General features: G+C 46.3%; 1 protein-coding gene across 5 annotated transcripts in view; it reads right to left on the bottom strand.

Moving 5' to 3' along the window:
* Positions 1-19,557, bottom strand: part of srpk2 (SRSF protein kinase 2) — a 42,438-nt gene that overhangs the window by 7,822 nt on the left and 15,059 nt on the right. For 3 of the 5 annotated variants that reach the window (XM_037450911.2, XM_037450912.2, XM_062563031.1), the window contains 8 exons: positions 6,848-7,002; positions 5,563-5,671; positions 3,860-3,947; positions 3,509-3,596; positions 3,301-3,407; positions 2,440-2,605; positions 1,441-1,481; positions 259-649 (listed from right to left, as the gene is read on the bottom strand). In XM_037450911.2, the coding sequence (XP_037306808.1) occupies positions 259-649; positions 1,441-1,481; positions 2,440-2,605; positions 3,301-3,407; positions 3,509-3,596; positions 3,860-3,947; positions 5,563-5,671; positions 6,848-7,002 (1,145 nt within the window). The remainder of the gene's footprint in view (positions 1-258; positions 650-1,440; positions 1,482-2,439; positions 2,606-3,300; positions 3,408-3,508; positions 3,597-3,859; positions 3,948-5,562; positions 5,672-6,847; positions 7,003-19,557) is intronic. The other 2 variants (XM_062563032.1, XM_062563030.1) reach the window with 1 other exon arrangement.

Here is a 19,557-nt window from a genome sequence, read left to right as displayed (position 1 = left end):
AAGGACTCCTCTGAACACTTTTGATTGGGTTCAAGGCGACACTTTGCGCATTAAGCTAAATGACACAGTGTAAAAACAACAAATAACAAGTCACCGTAAATGATAAAATCCGTTTGTTGATCGGTTATCGAATGCATCTTACTGCGTTCGTCACTATAAAGATGGACGGCATTGGCTCCTGGTGTCAGATGTTGATAAAGTCATCTCTCTCTTGTCAGAACAACAGTAACCAAGGTGGGAAAAGTCGACGGGACTCACACGTATGGTTAGTCAACCTGACGGGCCTCTCCCTCTCCCTCTCCCTTTCCCTCTCGCCCCCCCTCTCTCTCTCTCCTCCCTCCTCCTCGTCCTCCTCCCCATCCTCGTCGTCGTCCTCCTCCTCCTCTTCCTCCTCCTCCTCCTCGTCGCTCTCTCCCACAGCCATCCTGGGGCCCAGATGCGATGGCGGCGGAGGCGGCAGCGGCTGCCGGGGCGAGGACCGGTCGCTGTCGCCTTCCCCCTTCTCTCCCCCGTCTTTGGCTCTCTCCTCCTTCTTCTCCGCCTCCCTCTCCAGGGCTTCGATCTCCAGCATCCGCCTCTCCAGCAGCTCTGCCTGCCGCTTCTGTTTCTTCTTCAGCTTCTTCTTCTTGTTCTTGGAGATCTTCCCCACCTGGGACAAAGAAACACAGGAGAGAGAGGGAGGCAAGAGGCAAAGACATCAATCAAAACAAGGTATTCAAGGAGTTAAAAGTTTGGATATTTATTGGCAATCTGGGTTGGGATTTGTATGTAATGTTCGAAAATCCTCCTATTCGACATTAATAACACATGTTAGTGTATTTTAAATGGAGGATGTGATCACTGTCCAACAAATAATCTCCAAAAAATGTATTAATTTTATTAGCAAAACAAGGCAACCTTTTCTTCTCAATCATCTGAAAATCTACATAAACGCAACCTGTTTGTCTAAGTTTGGTTTTAGGTTTTAATTGTGTCGAACAATTGTGAGTTTTGATTAACTCGAAACAATAAAGACAACGAATGTCTTTTCTGAACTTTTTATTTGTTATTCTTTGTGTCCTGGATATTGAATTGCATTACAATATTGGTCATTTAAGATGAAATTATGTTTCTGAGATGCATGGTTTTCAAAAGAGAACAACAGCATATTTGTATTAATGTTCTTCTCATTTGGAAATGCATTGAAAAATCTAACTTTACAGCATACAGTACAGTGTTTTTGAAAGTCTCAAATAAAATTTGCTGGGATTCGATTTACTTTAAAAGAAACAAATGGCGAGCAGTTGGAGTTTTGAAACTACAAACTAGCCAAAAAAAATAATCAAAAAAGGCATTTTGCCTACAAATATTGTGAAGCACATCACCAAGTGTTGATAGCAAAAATGAATCACTTTAGATTTTGTGTGTGTGTGTGTGTGTGTACTCTCACTTCATACTCACATCTGTTGCACTCACCGGTTTGAGCTGGGGGGCTGTGCTAACTGACAAACATAAAGAAAACAGCACCAATCAGAGGCTTTAAAGTTTCACCGACGTCCATCGGTGACGCAACAAAGCGTCGTACCACCTTCGATGTTCTCTTTACGGAGCACATACATACAGAAATATTGTTCACGCTCCCAAAGGCTCGTTCCCTTCGTCCTCGATCCATGATATCATTGTTGTTTTATTCTCATGCTGGAGAACGTAGCTCCTATACAGAATGTTCTCTCCCCCTCAATCAGCTGACACCAATCCACATCTGGATGATGCGACTCAAAGGAGTTGCAGAATGGCGAAAATATATACTGTAAATATAACGGCTTTTAAAAGCCATTCCCAAAGTCATTTTCAAATCAATATTTCACATTTTACACATCTGAAATGTCAAATGACACTAGCAAATATGACACTTTGCTATAAAACATGTCTGCACTTATCAGATACATTTTCTTTGGGATTTGGTCTATTTGGCTTCTTCAATCACCCCCTTCCCCCCCACCCCCCCTTCTGTTTTGACATGGCCTCAGTGTGTTTGTGTAGGAATGTAAGCAGCGTAAGTGGTTACCCGACGGCCTGCTGATGCAAGCAATGGAAAAGCTCAAGTCGGGGTTCACCGGGAGGACAGGCTCCAGTCCGGTTTGCAGAGATTGTTTTGTTATAAACTGTATTTCTTTTTTTTTTTTTTTTTCAAGTGGAGGGAGATGAAAAGCAAGAGTCTGGGAAGCACAAAAGGCGTCGCCGGGAATCCTTTTTTTCTTTCACTTTCATGTTAAACATGGATGGGTTTTCATTTATGCATGTGTAGCATTTCTGTTTATTGATTTGCATTTACATCCAATTAAAAATGTTGAATAAACATTAGCTGTTGACCTCCTACATGGGCTCTAACTTTAAGGCCTCCTCCTTCAGGCAGCATTCTCTCCCCCCTGATGTTGTTGTGGTTTTTTTGCGTCTTACCTGCCGATCCGGAGGGCGGGGGGGCTCCGGCCTTCTGCCATTCGGTCGCCTCCATGGCCATGCGCCTAACGAAGGCGTCGTCGACGCACATCAGGATGTTCTCCGGCTTGATGTCCGTGTGGATGATTTTGCATTTAGTGTGGAGGTAGTCCAGTCCCTGCAGAACCTACAAACACATTCGGATCAACACGCATTGCTCCTCTAACATCTCCCTCCCTTTTGATCCATTCCCCTTTTTTTTCCCTGAGAGCCAAATTAGCCATTTTCCTCTCGTTCTCTCGGGGACGAAGAGGAGAGGCTCCGGATGTGTTTGTTCCAATGTTTCTCTCCTCTGCATCTGTCCAGAGGCTTTTGAGATTGAATTGGGGAACTGTCTCGTTTCATTTTTGCTCATCGTGGGCCCGGCTTCTTGGCAGCTTCCCCTTTGCTCGTCAGGCGGCTGAAAGAGGAAGTGCCTGACAGCACTGCGTCTTCGGACTGCGCGGTATTAATATGAGGCCTAAGAATTCTGCTGCCTGAGTCGGTCTTCTGCTCCGTATCTATTAGACTTCTTCATTCATTTTATGCCTTCCTTTCTTTGCTCTCCAGTCAAATCTTTTACAGTCCGTGGATGAGACGCGATCCTCTCCTGGTCTGAGGGATACCGGAGGTCTGAAGTGGCTCTGCTTCACAGAATTGGGAGAAAAGTGCGGGGTTCTGCTACGTGGGTGCTCTGCTAAAGGCTCATTACTAACAACATTCATCAATAAATCACACAACAACTGTGTATTACTGTACGTGCAAAGGTCCGAGTGCAGATTTGATAATATACGTTCTATAAATAGATCTGGTTTCTCTGTGTGTGTGTGTGTGTTCCCTTACCTGTTTGATAATACTCTTGACACATGCCAGAGGCAGACCTTGGTAGTTGGATTTGATAATCCACTTCAGCAGGTGGTGACCTAGCACTTCAAACACCATACACACATCTGGCAACGGAGAGAGTCAAGGACTCACGTTATCAAGTCTCTGTCAATCACACAACCCACACACACACACACACACACACACGGCCCTGTGATTGGGATACGTATGCCGTTGACTCCAGAGATCTTGAAGTCATCTATCAGCTGAACCACCATGTCCTTGTTGGGGTCGGCGGGGTCGCTCTCCCTCACCTGGAGCACAGGAGGACACAACGATGAAGCTGACATGACAGGAGGGAAAAGAAGCCCCCCCCCGCCCCCATGCAAGATAAATGACGAGTGTAGTTCAGGTGAGTGTCTCTTCTTGTCAACAGAGGGAGGCGAGGTGCAAGGTTTGAGGAGGGAGGAAAGAGTGCAGAACAGGAGGCCAATCAGCAGGATGAAAAGAGATGAAGAAAAGAAAGAAATTCAAATAATAAGATTCCCAAAACCCTTCAAACTAATCCAATCCTCACACATCGCAGCAGTTTTATCTCATCCAAGGCCGTCTCTGTGTAGTGCTGCGCGCTCTTCACCACCTTCATCGCCACAAAGTTCTTCACCCTGTAATGACAAGCGCGGATACATGCTCATTTTCCACCAACAAACGATGCTCATTAATGTGCACGTCAAAATCTGTGAGCGATTTAACAAAACATTTTCTCCCTTATTGTTCCCACCGAAATGTAAATGTAGCAATGAGGCATTTCATAAGGCAGAAATAACATTAATACACAAAGCCTTAGTCCCCAAATGGAGCTGCAGCGGCCAGTTCAACCAGGAAGATTATTCTTGTGCATGTAGTTTATTTATTTATACATTTTAATATATCCAGCCTCTCTCTCTCTCTCTCTTTCTCTCTCGCTCTCTCGTCTGTTTGAGGAGCTGTCAGTTGTGATATCACCTCTTGTTCTCGGCTGGTCTTGCCCATCCAACAGCACGGCGTCACACTTACTGGACATTGTTTGCATATCATCTTACTGCCAGTCCACCATCATGGTGTGCAGACACCATATGAGGGGATTTATCTCGCTGCACTACGAATCTCCTTTAAGAGTCAAAAGGTTTCCTTCAAGGATTCACTTTAGCATATCATCCGTTGCAATGGACCATTATCCTGTCCTTTTTCACTCGTAACTCCGGGTTGAAATGTTTTTGATTTACACGTTTCCTTACACACAAGCCCACCCATCAGTCATGTGACCTAGGAACACAGGTATACGCAACAATGATTCTGGGAAGGAACAAGGAACACATCACCTCTGAACCGCTTTTTAAAATTCATACCAGGAACATCTTATTTATTACCTATTCACACATCTGTCCGTCACTCAGCAGCATTTGGAGTTAGTATTCTCATTATTAATATTGACACCCACTCCTGTTGAAATATTTGGCTCTTTAGTAGCTAAACGCTGCACTGGGTTCTACGACAGCGTGTGTCGGCACGAGGCAGGTAGTGCACTGTCACAGCCGCCTGACGTGGCTCGAGAAGGATGCCATGAGGGGGGGTGAGGTTTAGCCTGAGCAGTAAACGTGTAAATGATGCATGGCAGGGGGGTTGGAGAGAAAACAACCCCAGTCTTAACATTGAAATTGGGAATATGACCTCTCTCAGGGATTGTAACTTTGAAGTGTGCGATAAGTAACCCGACCTCACTGGTTTATGGCCACCATCAGAGTAATTAAAACCAATGACATGAGTAAATTAGTGTGTGTGTGTGTGTGTGTGTGTGTGTGTGTGTGTGTGTGTGTGTGTGTGTGTGTGTGTGTGTGTGTGTGTGTGTGTGTGTGTGTGTGTGTCATGGAAAGCTGACACTGGGTTGGTGAAACCTTCATCCAGACACCCCGGTTGCCACGAGAACACATCAACAACATTGCAGTGCAAATGAACACCAGAGCAAATTGATGTCGGTTGCAACCGTTGTCACGGTAACGTGCCAGCTAAGGTCACCAGGTGTGTGTGTGACTTACAGGAAGGTGAACTGAAGGACAGCATGAAGAGCCTCTGTGTGTGTGTGTGTGTGTGTGTGTGTGTGTGTGTGTGTGTGTGTGACGGGGTGTGTTGAGGGCCTTATCTGGGTCATGATATGTTTGTGGTGTGTATACCCTGAGTGTCTACTCTCCTGTGTGTGTGTGTGTGTGTGTGTGTGTGTGTGTGTGTGTGTGTGTGACTCACTGTATGTCCCAGCACAGCCATACGGTGGAGAAGTGGCCCCACCCCAACTTCCTGATCACATGGTACCTCCCGTTGAACAAATCCCCGATCTTCACCGGATGGTACCCTCCTGGGAGGGATAAAGAGGGAGAGGATGAAGGTTACAGGCAACTGCTGGTAATAACCAGGCAATGACATGAAATCCTTAAGAGAGTCAGAAGTGGAGCAGCGGCAGCAGAGAGGAAGGGACGTCTAACAGCGCCGAAAATGAGACGGGGGGGGGGGGGGGGGGGGGGGAGAAGCGTTGTGGATTCATTGGAAGAAAAAGGGGAATCGGGTGAAAATGAAAAGCACAAACATGTCTGGGGATGAATCCTTAAACATCTTAAACCTCGGGGATGAGAACATTAAAAAAAAGGAAGAACAAAGATTAGTGAAAATAAATCAGTAATGTATGATTGTTTGTGAGTAGCCAATGTTATTTATTATTTAAGATGTATTGATGCCTTTGCTGGCTCCGGCCCCTAAAATTTGATGATCTGCTGAATGTTTCTTTTGGGTTTGACTGAGCAAAAGAATAAACTGTTGAAGATGGTGGGAAATGTTTGGAAATTATTATCTTTTCTTTTTTTAAGGTGTATAGGTACAAAGAAGTTAAAAAAAATAATAGCTAGTTGCAGACGTAACTTTTGCTTTATTTGAAATTGAGCAAATACGCATAGTCCTCAATAGACATAAATAATACGGCACTGCACATTTGTAGCAGGTCAGACCCTCCAGGAATTTAAGGCCCCACCCTCAGATAAGACGCCTTTTTCTGGTGTCACAGGCATGAACATACAATATTGATGAGGTGGCCTCGCAGTGTAGCTTTTCTTCATCTATTAAGCGTCTGTTAGTGTGGCAACAAATCAATAACTGTTTGAAACCACAAAACCTTGACTTGATATCCGTATGTGCATCACTAACATTTGGTCCAGTATAATTAAAATGAAATTATAATTGGGTAATTCCCACTTTATTATACAAACTACAAAATGCTTGTTGCTTGTGTACAAAGGACACATTTCATGATTCAACAACAACAACAACAACAACAACAAAATTCCAGTAATTGTTTGTAATGCTTCAACGTGGAGACATGAACGTCCTCTTTGTTGTTGCTGCAGAGCTGGCAGAGAGAGAAGTCCTGCTTGCCAGGGTTGTATTTGTTGTAGGTGTATTTTATTGAACACAAAACTTGGTCAATTGAGCAATTTCTGAGTAAAAAAAAGGCACAAACGGATATGTACAACTACGCTCTGACCTTTGCAGTAGTCGGCGGGGTCCTCCTGCTCCTCATCGTCGGAGCCCAGGATCTCCTCCTCCGGCTCCGGGGGCCCCGCCGGCTCGGGGGGAGGCGGAGGGGGCGGCGGGGGAGGAGGAGGGGCGCTCGCCGGGGCTTTCTGCTGGGTCTCAGGCCTGTGGACACAAACGGCGGGATGAAGGTTAGCCCACCGGCCTCGCTCTTTTACAGGCTGCGACCTGCCGCGACTCACAGCGGGCGCGACTGTACACTGAGCTCTGAGCGCCCATCACTCCTGTTCTAAACGAAACGTTGTTGCTCTACTGGCGTCCTCCGCTGGTGATTCATCCCGGAGAGGTCGTGAGCGCTTTTTACGTCGGCTTCTTTAAATCACGACGGGTGGTTGGTGAGGAGAAAGAAAAGGCCCAGGAAGTGACATTTGGAATAAACGTGTTTGGAGCAAATATACAAAAAAAAAAAAAGGGGAAAGAAAAAGGACTACATGAGCGTCAGTAGTCGAAAAGAATGGAGGGCGGCTGCTACAAAAAGTCAGATTCCGAGAAGACAAAGTACATCACTACCAGAAGCTGTTTTGCTTCATACAACCACTTCTTGGTCGGGTGAAACCCAAACAGGTCGGACACAGGCCCTACATTCACTGAAGCAAACGCTGACTGAAGGGTTGATCAGACATGGTGGATGTGCCGGGTCAGTCCTCTCCGTTACCAGCCTCGTTCCACTTCCCTTTCCTGGTCTGAAATGGAACTGAGCCCATGAGAGAGAAAACTAGAAATAGGCGGACTCTTTCTCTGTGGGCATTTATCCAGGTTGATGCACAGTGATTGATCAAGCAGGGGGGGGGGTGAGGGGGGTGGGGGGGCACGCACGGCTATTTGCAACCGAGTTTTTTTTTTTAAGGCACGCGCCCGTGACACTGCAAAGCACAACGCCGCGGTTTACGTAACCCGATTCCACGCTTGGCAATCCAGTTTTGCCCGATTCGCCCACCCTTCATTACCGTTTGTCCTTCAGAGCCTGAAGGACGGGACGCCCCAAAGGGTCACAAGCCCAATACGAGAGGTTGATTGACAGTTTCCTTATCATGACTCAATTAAATCTTCACCTCAAGAAAACGCCGTGTTCCAAAAGACTTTAATTAAGACAAACAAGCCGAAGAAAAAAAAAAAAACACTCCTCTTTCAGCGTCACCTCGGGGTACCGACAACGTGACCAAGCGCTAAATCAAGAAGTAAAAAATATAAACACACAAAGCTAGTGCTTGTGAGCCGTCACAGGCTCAGACACATGATGGAGCCTCTTGGTGCATTGCCATGGCAACTGCAGAGAGAGGAATGGAGGGAGGAAAAAAAAAAATCCAAGATTCAACTGTGGCAAGGCCAGGACACGCACACCGACTCACACACACACACACACACACACACACACACACACACACACACACACACACACATTGGTTCCTTCTTCCAATGCAGATAACTTGGCATTGAGATTTCATTGTTGTTTTTAAAACACACACACACACACACAGACACACACACAACACACATGCAGTAGAGGGCATGTGTCCTTGCAGCAGGATGTTGCTTCGTTACCAAAGCAGTCACGTAGAGTGTCGTACATCACGTCTACAAGGCTCATCTCGCCATCGGCTGTACGAACACTTAGCCTCCCATAACTTTCTGGAACGGAGCCGAGCAGCGAAAACATTAAGATAGCAAAGACGCCACAGCCTGAAAGACAGACAGACGGAGAGAGGATGGAAGGAAGGAAGGAAGGAAGGGAAGGAGGAAGGTGGCAGAAGAAAACAGGAAAGGAGAGGGTGAAGAGAGGGAAAGAAGAAGTAGAGATGAAGCAAATCCAGAAAGAGAAAGATAGAGGATCAGGTCAGGTCAGACAAAGGGAACAACCCAAGAGGCCGGCACATGATGAAATAGTAGAATGATACTGGTGAGAGACATAAAATATAAAGAGAAATACAGAGAGGGAGATATGAAACGCAGAGAGCAGTGAAAACAGGCAGCATACATGAGAGAGAGAGAGAGAGAGAGAGGGGGGAAAACAAATAACAGCATGGACGTAATCAGGAAGGAAAACATACAAAACAAAGCGAGCGGCGCCTGTTACGGGGGTGTGTGTAGACCTTAAATCAGTCGGGGGGGAAACAGGTTGAGGTCTTGTTGAGTCTTGGTTTCGCGCTGATCACCTTCTAAATAACAACAGTTAGTGCTACAGCGGGCTACACAATAGCATCTGTAACACATCTGTAAGTGTCCTTGTTTAGTATCCTCCACAGGAGCAGGTGATCCCTGCAGGCCAAACAAGCACAACCAGCGTTTCAAGAGTTTCAAAAGTATGCTTCAATGCTTTCTCTTCTGGCTAAAAGGAGCAAAAATGATTGGTCCAAATTTAAGTGGGTGCTTCTACGTGGCCTAAATGCACTGTAGCAACTGTGTGTGTGTGTGTGTGTGTGTGTACACCCCGCCATTCGTGTAACTTAAGACTTCATTTGAACCATTTCCAAAAAGTCAAAGATCATTAACGCCGGCTTACGGGAGAACGCCGTGCGAAAGGCAAAATCTGCCGGGAGGACGGGCGGAGACACCCCCGTGCGGTGTCAGTTCATGGTGTAGCCTGCCTCCGTCTCCTGGGCAACGTTTCACCACGATCAGTCACTCACAGAAACACCACCACCTCGAGAAAGAGAAAGAAATCCCCGCACCGCTGCCGCTGGTGAAGGAGCCACACCGACACCTTTTTGTTGGCACCCGAAAAAAAAGGCTCCCAAACAACTCTAAAGGCCCTTAAAGGCTGGGCTCGGCAAGTGTGCGTTTGTGCACGTTTGCGATCCCCTCGCCCTCCAGGCAGAGGGAGAGAAGCACGGACCGTCTTCTGACCTCATGGAGGCTTTGTGTCACGGTTTGGTTCTGCTTCCTGTTTTATTTTGTAGTCTCATGTCTCTTGTGTCTCTGGGTGAACTTCACTTCCTGCCTTGTCCTGTGATTGCCTGATTGTTTCCACCTGTGTCCAATCACCTGCACCTCCCTAGCGTATTTAAGCCCTGTGTGCCTGTTGTCCGCGGTGAACTCAGACGCAGGGTCTTCAGGTTTCCAAAAAGGTGCTCTTTATTCCAAAAAAACTGAAACGTGCACCAACGACATGCAGACTGACAGAGACAATGACGCGACAGGGGACAACAGGCACACAGGGCTTAAAAACACTAGGGAAGTGCAGGTGATTGTGTCCAATCCACCAGGTGGAAACAATCAGGCAATCACAGGCAGGGCAGGAAGTGAAGCTAACCCAGGGACACAAGAGACATAAGACTACAAAATAAAACAGGAAGCAGAACCAAACCGTGACACTTCGTTCACTCAAAACAGGACACTATGGTTCATTTCTGCACAATGTGCCTTCTGTCCTTCAACATCCTGTCCTGCGTGAGGACAGCATGCTTATGCACCTTCACCTCGAGTGGCAGCGCGACGACGGATGCGAACACTCGCACGCCCCGTAAAAAAAAAAAGCATCTGTGGCTAAACGGGCTGGAAAGGTGTGACGTGTTGCTAATTACAAGAGCAGAATGTCACGGCTCCAAATTTCACACCTGAAAACCAGTTGTGTCACCTGCAAAGGTTCATCATGGCTGCAGTGGAAATGCAAATTTGAGCTGAAGTTTGTGGACAGGATTGAAAAAACGAGAAAAAAAAGCAATTTCTGCTCAAAAAAATTCCTCACCTGTCAAGGTGCAACTTGTAGATCTACCCTCAAAATAAGGATTCATGTTGGTGTGAATACACGTCTGTGCCCACAGTTGGCAGAATCAAATGTCATCATGACAATGTTTAAAAGGACAAGGCTGGCGATATTTTTTATTCATGTTAATTAATAAAACTACACTGCTTTCACTCCCAAGACCGATTAGTAAAAATATTCATAAAACGGTCATCACTATAGCGTCCACACTTTAATTCATTTTTATCACTTGATAAAACGGCTACGAAAGTAGTAAATGGTGTTTTTCTTAGTTTCTTTCTTATAAAATACATTATTTTAAATAATAGAAAACATCTTAAAGACTTCTTGCTTCTCTACAATAATTTAATTGATCTAATCTTTTGTTTGTTCTTTTGTTATTTGAAACACAATTTATCCAAATTCTTCTTAATTTGAACAAAAAATGTCCTCCGCCTGCCTTTTACCACGATGCCATTGGCAAAAAAAAAAAACACGCAGCGTTGTGTGTTGCTGACACGTCTCCGGCCGCCAAGGAGCCCGACAGAACAGTTGACCCGCTCAGGAGTTCAAACTCGATGACTCATCCTCAAACATGCTCTCGTCATCACCACGGTAACAGTTACTCCATAGCAACAAGAGCGCCCGTCCTCCGCTCTCTCGGCGTCGCGGCGTGGGTTTCTAGACCGCGCGGGGTGTCCTTCGGCTGGGCTCCAGCGTTCCCGCGGACCCTTCCCCTGACTGACTCGGGGGTGGGGGGGGTGGGGGGGGTTTTCCTCTAGTGATGCAGCCTGGTCTTTGACTGCGCTGCCCCCACGTGACCTCTGTCTGCCCGCCATGCCACAGCAGGATCCTGTTTTCAAACCGTTAGCCGTCATTTTAATACATTTTTGCGATGTGGAATGTCACACAGTGTGAGTGGGGGGGGGGGGGCTCTTGGGAAACAGGCTCTTGCTTCAGTGAGTATTTGAACTTGAGGAGGACTTTCCTCAGCTTACACCGTGGATCATCAACGAGGCAAGAGAGGGACCAGGCGGCGTCGGCCGCAGTGCCTCGCGTTCTTGGACTGGCCGCAGAACCCGGATGTGCACCATCTTTTTTTTTTTATTCCATGCCTTCCACGGCAACATCACCAACACTACACACATGAAGAGATTTTACAGCCGTGTCATGTTACTAGCAGCTAATGTAGCTTCTAGCCGCTGGCCTAAAAGGGAGATTAGGAGCAGACCACAGAGATCTGATGAGCTTACCATATATCCCAATGTTTGTGAACATTTAGTCCCTCATTTAGTTGTGTGTATATATATATACTGTATATATATATATATATATATGAAAAACCGTCTGTACCAAACCTAAGGTTGACTTTTAAGTTCTCCAAAAGATAACCGCAGCATCCATAATATCCAGATGGCAGCAAACAAGGATTTGCTGTAGATAAAGAGGAGAATGGAGTCACTTTAATCCCATCTTCTCTGTGCTTCGTGGTCAAAGCTGGCCCAGCCACCGCGGGCTTTGGTGCACGTGAGCGCGCCACCGGGTCCAGCTAACAGCCGCTTCTCTGCACCGCGCGAGGCAATTCCAGCGGGTTTTGTTTTTAGAAGGTTTAAAACATTACCTGTAATCCCGACCTTTTTTTTTTTTATCGCATTGAATCACACCAAAACGAGCAGGAACGTTAGACTGAAATGTTGTGCAGTGGAAGTTTAGAATGTGGGGTGGCCTCCTCCGAGTGTCCTTTGGTGATTCCTAAATGACTGGACGAAATCAACGAGTGAAATGCAGATGAGTACAGAGGCCGATTAGAAAGATTAATTAAACATTGTGAAGCGATTAAATTGCAATTCTGGCAGATAGAGACTGATATTTTTCTCCATGATTGCGAAATCTACTAGTGCTACCATTAAGGAGAAGACAGTAGAGTTCCTCAGAGCGAAGATCAATAGAAAAGTATTACAATTATTAGATAAGCTAATAACACCGCTTATTTATGTTTCTATGTTTCTATTTCTATTTTTGTTTCTATTTGGTAGCTATTCTCATGTCGAGATCCGGATTGTCCGTTTGCATAATCTACCTCCGGCTCCCTGAGCTAATGTGACAATTGAATTTCCTCTCAGGGATCAATAACACGGATACATAACTAAGGCGCTCCAGCCAGGGAGACAACACTGCAAACTGTACACAATGCAATTGAATGCATTTTTACAACAGCCACGCATTCTGTGAAGGACCTGGTTCCTCACAAACACTTTCTATGTCTCTATGGAGACGCATCAGCTAATTGACTAAAATCATAACTGTGATCCAGGATTTAGCCACAGCGGTGGCTAAATCCTGGATCACAGTCCCCCCCACCCCCCTACGCCGCATCGACTGAACTCTACAGTTAGGTATATAATGCATCGCATACACATACAACATACCATGCACACTGAGGAAATATTCATGTTTTTCCTGTGTGTGTCTGTCGCACAGAGAGCCATCGCTCATCCGACGACGCCTCTTTGAACACTTGGAGCTGCCGGGTGTCTGCTGGATGCGTTTTTTTTTTACCCTTAAATCTGGGCCACGAAGCACGGGTGCAGAACCCATCACGCAGAGAAGAGAAGACACGTTCACGTTTTTCCTGTGTGTGCGCATTAGCACTTCACACACACAGGAGCATTGGCTTCTTGTGAATCTCGCCGGCCGTGACTTGAGTGTGGGCGGATGTGACCTCCGTAATGCCAGGCTCTGTGGCTGGCTGACGTCACTGGAATGCATAAATGCAGAATGCCGTGAATGGCTGCTCTGTGTTGAAGGGATGGCAGAGATTCCGTCAACAGAGAGGATCAGAGCACTGCATGACGGGATGGTTTGGATGCTTGAAGTGGGGTCGTACTTTTACAAATTCCTACAATAGATCTACTTAAGAAAAGGGTGAATTAAACTGTTAGGCTGTCCTGTTTTTTCTCTAAATCAATTGCGACTGTCAGAAAGAAGACGGACTAATGGCATTAACTCAGCAAACATGGAACTTATTTGAACTTATGGAAGAACGGTGCACTTGCTGGTTTAATTATTTGCACTGCTCAACACTCCCAAGAGGCCTCATCGCTAGCAAAAGGTGGCAATAATCCTTCTGGAAAGTAACATCACGTTATTAGCTTTCAGAGGCAGGCTCTAAATCATTAAATCACTGCCAATCAAAGACGAGGTCACCATTAATGAGACCTATATATATACTGTGTGTATGCAATGCTGCGCTTCAGCAGTACACTGAGATGCAATGTGGAACCGTCAGTCAGAGGAAACGTCTTCACTTCACTCTTTCTTTTTGGTTTCAGGCAGTAGTGACTGAAAGCTGGTGTGAAAGCTTCATTCGCTGCAAGAATGCAAATAGAAAACACAACTTGACTGCGATACTCAAAAGTAATGCAGCGATGCAAAAAGCTCGCACTGTATGCTTTGAAAAAGCATTAGCATTTGTGAAGAGTGGTTGAACTGTTTATGAACCCATTTTTCCACACATTTATTCAACTCTGTAAACAAACTCAATTCAGCCTCAAAATACAATTAACAAAAAGTTTGCCTTTTTTCTTCTCAAGTCAACGGATTAAGTCCGAGACATATCCTGCACAGGCTGAAATCTTGACTCATAACATTATAGGACTGCAGTTGATTAATCAATTTGTCTATTAAATGTCCAAAAATAGTGAGAAAAAACCCCCATTTCCTTCAAATGTTTGTTTTCGTCCAACCAACAGTACGAAACCCGATGACATTATTTGTATTGTAAAGAAAACACATCCATCCCTCCTGCTTAAAACAATAAGACACACCCCACCCTGGTCCTTGTCATTCCAGCACTCCTTTCACACGTTATCGCCCTCGTTCTTTTCCCCCCTTCTACCTGTAGCGGAGGGCCCTGTGGCGCAGGCGGAGCACGCACAAAGCCAGGCCCCATTTCTTCTTGGTGGCGCGACGTGGGCTTAACTCCATGGACAGGGAAGGACAGGGCGGACGGACAACAGGACAAGAGGACAAGAAGACAAGAGGACGGCGCGCAGAAGCTCCCGCTCTCGCGGCTGGTAGACGGAGGAGGGACGAGGCCAACGCCGCCTCGAATTCCAGCTGAGGTCACGTGGTGGGGCTCTCCCGACACCCACCCGCGAAAGGAGCCCTTCCTCAGGGCCCGGTTTGGAGCGCGCCGGTGTGAAAAGGCACAAAAACGCACACACGCACGCTGCACATCTGTGTCTAATCGATGTCGTGCACACACGTGCATCGCACCACCCAAAAGGGTCTGCACCCGCTTGAGCGTTACTTAAAATACTCTCGGAGCACTGGGAACAGACCCGTGTCAATTAAACGCTGTTCCCGGAAATATGTTGGGATGTGATCTGAATGCCGGCTCATTAAAATGCCACTCGGTCCGGAGTGTGAGCTTTGAGTATTGCGATTAAAAAAAAACGCAGTAGAAAAGGTTGCTCTCAGTTCCACGACAACCTGCAGAAGGGTCGGCGAAGCACGTGGTGGAAAGTGGCGCTGATTAAAAATAATGACCCGCGGGGGTCGTCCCAGTAGCAGCCAGTCTCACCACTGAAAACCATCGGCGTTCAGCCAACTAACGCGAACCTACAAGTGACCCGAGAAACTCTTCACTTGAATGTAAGGAAAAAGAGCCCCTTTTCACACTGGACTAAATACAACACTAACAGCCGCTTGGATGTGATATTCACCAGGAAAGGTTCGCTGTTGGCATTAATGGATTCATCAGCTCCAGCTGCGATTAGCAGGGACCCAACTCCTGCCCCCCTCCATCGCGGTGCCATGTGTTGAGTTGAATATATATTAAATGAAATCATGAGGGATTTAGACAATTATCATAATCCATCGACTCAACACAGTTAGAGCATGTGTTCTATTAAGTTACGTAATTAACTACTGATTAAAAGACAATAAGGGAAATATGTGAATTTATTTTTAGGCAGCGATGGCTGTGAAAACATTGCAAATCATTGTTTCCTGATCTGACAATCCACTAAAGTGACAAATCATTCCAGCCCTGGCATTGTAGTGGCAGTGACTTTGTTCCTATTTAAGACGTATAAGGAACATACGTTGTGGCCACAAACACAGTTCATTATCAGTTTCTCTCATACCTGCACGTCCCTCTCTTTCTCCAGATAACGGGTCGGAGTGCGCCGCACATCACGATCGCTACATGCACCCTCCTCTGCAGTGTGAGCCTGCGCCAACGGGGAGGCACACACACACACACACACACACACACACACACACACACACACGCTCACAGCTGCGGCGTATCGGACGCTTTACGGGTTTCAACACTAGATGTCTGGGTGAGTTGGCATGTTGACAATCTGGCTCAAGAACCCCCCCCCCCCACCAGCCCCAAACTTTGCCCCCCCCCCCCATGACCGAGCTGCAGGAAGAGACAACAGCAGACAGCCGAACATTGTTCTCAGTCACAACAGACCAATACTGTTCCCAGTTATGCAGCAGATGAGTGACTCAGTCATACGGACGGGGCAGGAGGCGTAGATGAGGGGTTATGTGCGCAAGCATGGGCACGTGCATGAGTGTGTGTGTGTGTGTGACTGTGGCAGGATGCAAAAGGGGACCAAACAAGTGGTAGCTTCAAAGATGCAGCGACAAACACATGGCTCACACACACACACACACACACGGGAAAACAGGCCATTATCATTCCACTGCTTCAGCGCTGCAGCATCGATGGAGATTAGTCCCCCGGTGACCTAGCATTACCCGACACCCTGCGCAAGTCTGCAGAGAGCCATCTGTCTTCTCCCTACATCTTCCCTCACTTTCCCTCCCCGCTCTCCGCCTCCTGCTTTTTAATCTTTGCGTCCGTCCGAGGCTCTGCAGCCGTCTGCAGCAGCTCTCTCTCTCCAGAGGCTTCCGCTGTCCTTTCCTGTTCTCTGCTCTGTGCGGCTCAATCTTGGTCTTTCAAGGCAGCGTTTCTTCCTCCTCGTAGATTCTTAATCTTGTTTTCTCAGCCACTGTGAGGGGGTTGACTCTCTTCTTTGGCTAGCCTCCGTGTGCCACGCAATGTTCTCCTGCACGTCTCCTTCCTTCCGTATTCCCTCTCCTACTTCTTTAAAAATTCTTCCACCATTTCCGTGCTTCAGTCAATTACAACTTACTCAGCGTCGTAGCACTAAAGACTATTATGCTGACGGCGGATAGCTGTAAAATAGAGGAGCATGCTGACTACAGCTCAGTGCAGCTAAAGGCATAACATAGTGATATCCGGAACCTAAAAGGAGGATGTTTTTTCCTTCAACAGGCCATCAGTTCAACAAGGTTGCATAATGGAAATAAAGTCTATTATTAGCATTGTTGAAATAGTTTCTCAAAAGCAATGATGGTGCACAGTTTAACAACACACCAGCAAGGAAAGGAAAAGGGAAGGAAAGAGAGATGGGTCGTGTAACCGAATAGTCAGAGATAGAAATTCTATAGCAACAGTTGATGAACAACAGAAAAGTACTGCATGACGGGTTCCAACAGAAGACACACCAGAGGTGTGGAAGTTCAAGACCAGAGGAGAGAAAGAATAAAGTCAGAAGGAGAGGCAGATCTCTCTGAGATAAAAGAAAAGTGTTAGCAGCACAGGAAAGAATGGAATGCTGTACGTGTAAACAAGTCTGAAACCTTAGAAAACCAAACCTGACAAAATGAAAAGCACTGGATGACATGTGGATCCGATTGCAAAATTAATATATTTTTACCCAAATAAAAGTTTGAGAGTTAATCTGCTCAATGTGGAATGCAGTGCTGGTAAAATTAAGGATCAACACCAAACTAATATCAAAGGTAATATCACAGGGAATGTTGTGCAAAAAATAAAATACAAAAGGCTCTTTAAATGCAAAAACAAATGTTCTGCTGGTGACTGTTTTGTGACATCATCATCATAAGGCATCTAGCCGGTTAGCATTTAGCTCAAAGCGCCGCCTTTACCAGCATCACCCTGCGTTGGAATGGTTTTCTTGACCTGACCTTTGACCCTACACAATACTCGCTGACTCCACAACCTTCCCCCCGAAACACTCTGGCGCTAGATGGTGATCCTGGGTTCGGATGACATGACCCGCTCCTCAGGGGTATCGCCGTGGCGATCGGGTTCGACACACCACTGGTGGGGGTGTCTTGTTCCTGGCGGCTGGAGGCTTGAGTCAGTGATTCTTATTACTGATTAAACACGTAGGATTTCGTTGAGCGGGGTGGAATTTCCCAGGCTTCCTCTGTGGGAACGTAGCGACACAACTTTGCGCTACGCAGTCAGGTCGGACCTGTTTAGGACCTGTTAAGCGTTTCCAAACACACGCACCCGTATGCACATTAAAAAAAAACCTGTGAGGCCTCAAAGTCACGCATCAAGACGTCTCCTTCTCCGCCTGCCCCGAATGGAAATGAGAATCCAAATACAAAGTAAGAGGTGCCCTCGGAGAAAGTCGAAGTCATCACGTGTGCTTCTCTCCAGATGTAAGAGGGGCGCGGTGGCATGGTGGGAAGGACGGAGGCAGCGAAGCCAGACAGGCTAGTTCGCTAGCTAGCTCCCTGCCACGCTTCATTAGCTGTTGTCGCGTCGCTGCATGGCTGGGGCTGCTCATGTCTGTGTGTGTGTGTGTGTGTGTGTGTGTGCGTGTGTGTCTAATAGCAATGGGCGTCGGACCAGAGAAGACGGTGGAGGCCATGCAGGCCAGTCGGAGCCACATGGACTCTGCAATGGCTGGCGTCCCACGACCCCCCCAGCGCTGGATGTGATGCTGTCTGCTGCATCGGCCTCGGCTTACTGACCGACTGGACGCATCCCAACACGTCAAACGGCCTCCTCTGCTGCGGCTCTGCCTTCCCATTTCCCCTCCCCTTCATCCTTTGGCTTGTGAATTATCTCTTTCAGCTTTGATTCCAACCCGCTTCCTTTGACTCCATCGATTAGCGGCGGATAATCGAATGGCAAAACTCCTGTTTGTAGCTTCTCACACTGGACGTAAGTGAACCAGTGCTGCAACTAACACTTATTTAAATGAGCTATTAGACTTTTTAATTTCAATTTCTCCATTAGTTCGAATATGAAAGAAAAACAGACTCATCACAGTCACCAGAGCGCAAAGCAACTTGTTGAAATTGTTCGTTTAATCTGCCCAACAGTCCAAAACCCCAAAAGATATTTTAAGAAAGGCAACAAATCTTGACATTTGACAAGATGAAACAAGACAATGTTTGGTATATTTGCTTGAAAGATTACTTTTGTGTTCTGGACGGTTCATCTGACAAAAGAAGCAAATTGAAGACATCACCTTAGGGCTCTTGAAACCCCAAATAATAGTCAGGTGAATTTATAATGAATATAATAGTTAGTTGTTGCCCTATTTAGTGTCTTGAGGAGGAATAAAAGAGAGGTTGGAAGGAGGATGGATGCAATGAAGCGTTTGGATGTATCCTGTAACTAGTGTTTCAGCCGGTGTCAAGTAGATGAAAGAAGAGATGAGATGGAAATGTTTAGGTAGAGTCAGAAAAGGAAGGAGGTTTGTGTGTGTGTGTGTGTGTGTGTGTGTGTGTGTGTGTGTGTGTGAGAGAGTGTGCATTTGCTCATTCTGACCTCCAAGTATCTAAAATCAGATCATGCAAAATCACAGTTAGTCCATCAATCCTGAATTTGTGAGACCATATTTTTATATTTATCTAGTTTTGCTGCCTCAAACCTTACATCTTACTTTCCCCCTTGCTCTTTGTCCTTCTCGTCTTCTTTTTCTGTGTTTTTGAAAGGTTTCAGGAATCACAGTAAAAAAAAAAAAAAAGATGCAATCTCATCCAATCACAGTCCAGAATAACCAGGCTTGAATCATGCACGTGGCCTAATATGTTCATTTCCGACGGTCATCCAGCCTGTCCCCCTTTTATCTGCTACACGCAAGGTTTGAAGTGGACGTGACACT

Source organism: Pungitius pungitius, chromosome 6 (genome assembly GCF_949316345.1).
Source record: "Pungitius pungitius chromosome 6, fPunPun2.1, whole genome shotgun sequence".
Lineage (NCBI taxonomy): Eukaryota > Metazoa > Chordata > Actinopteri > Perciformes > Gasterosteidae > Pungitius > Pungitius pungitius.
This window is presented reverse-complemented; position numbering and strand designations above follow the sequence as displayed.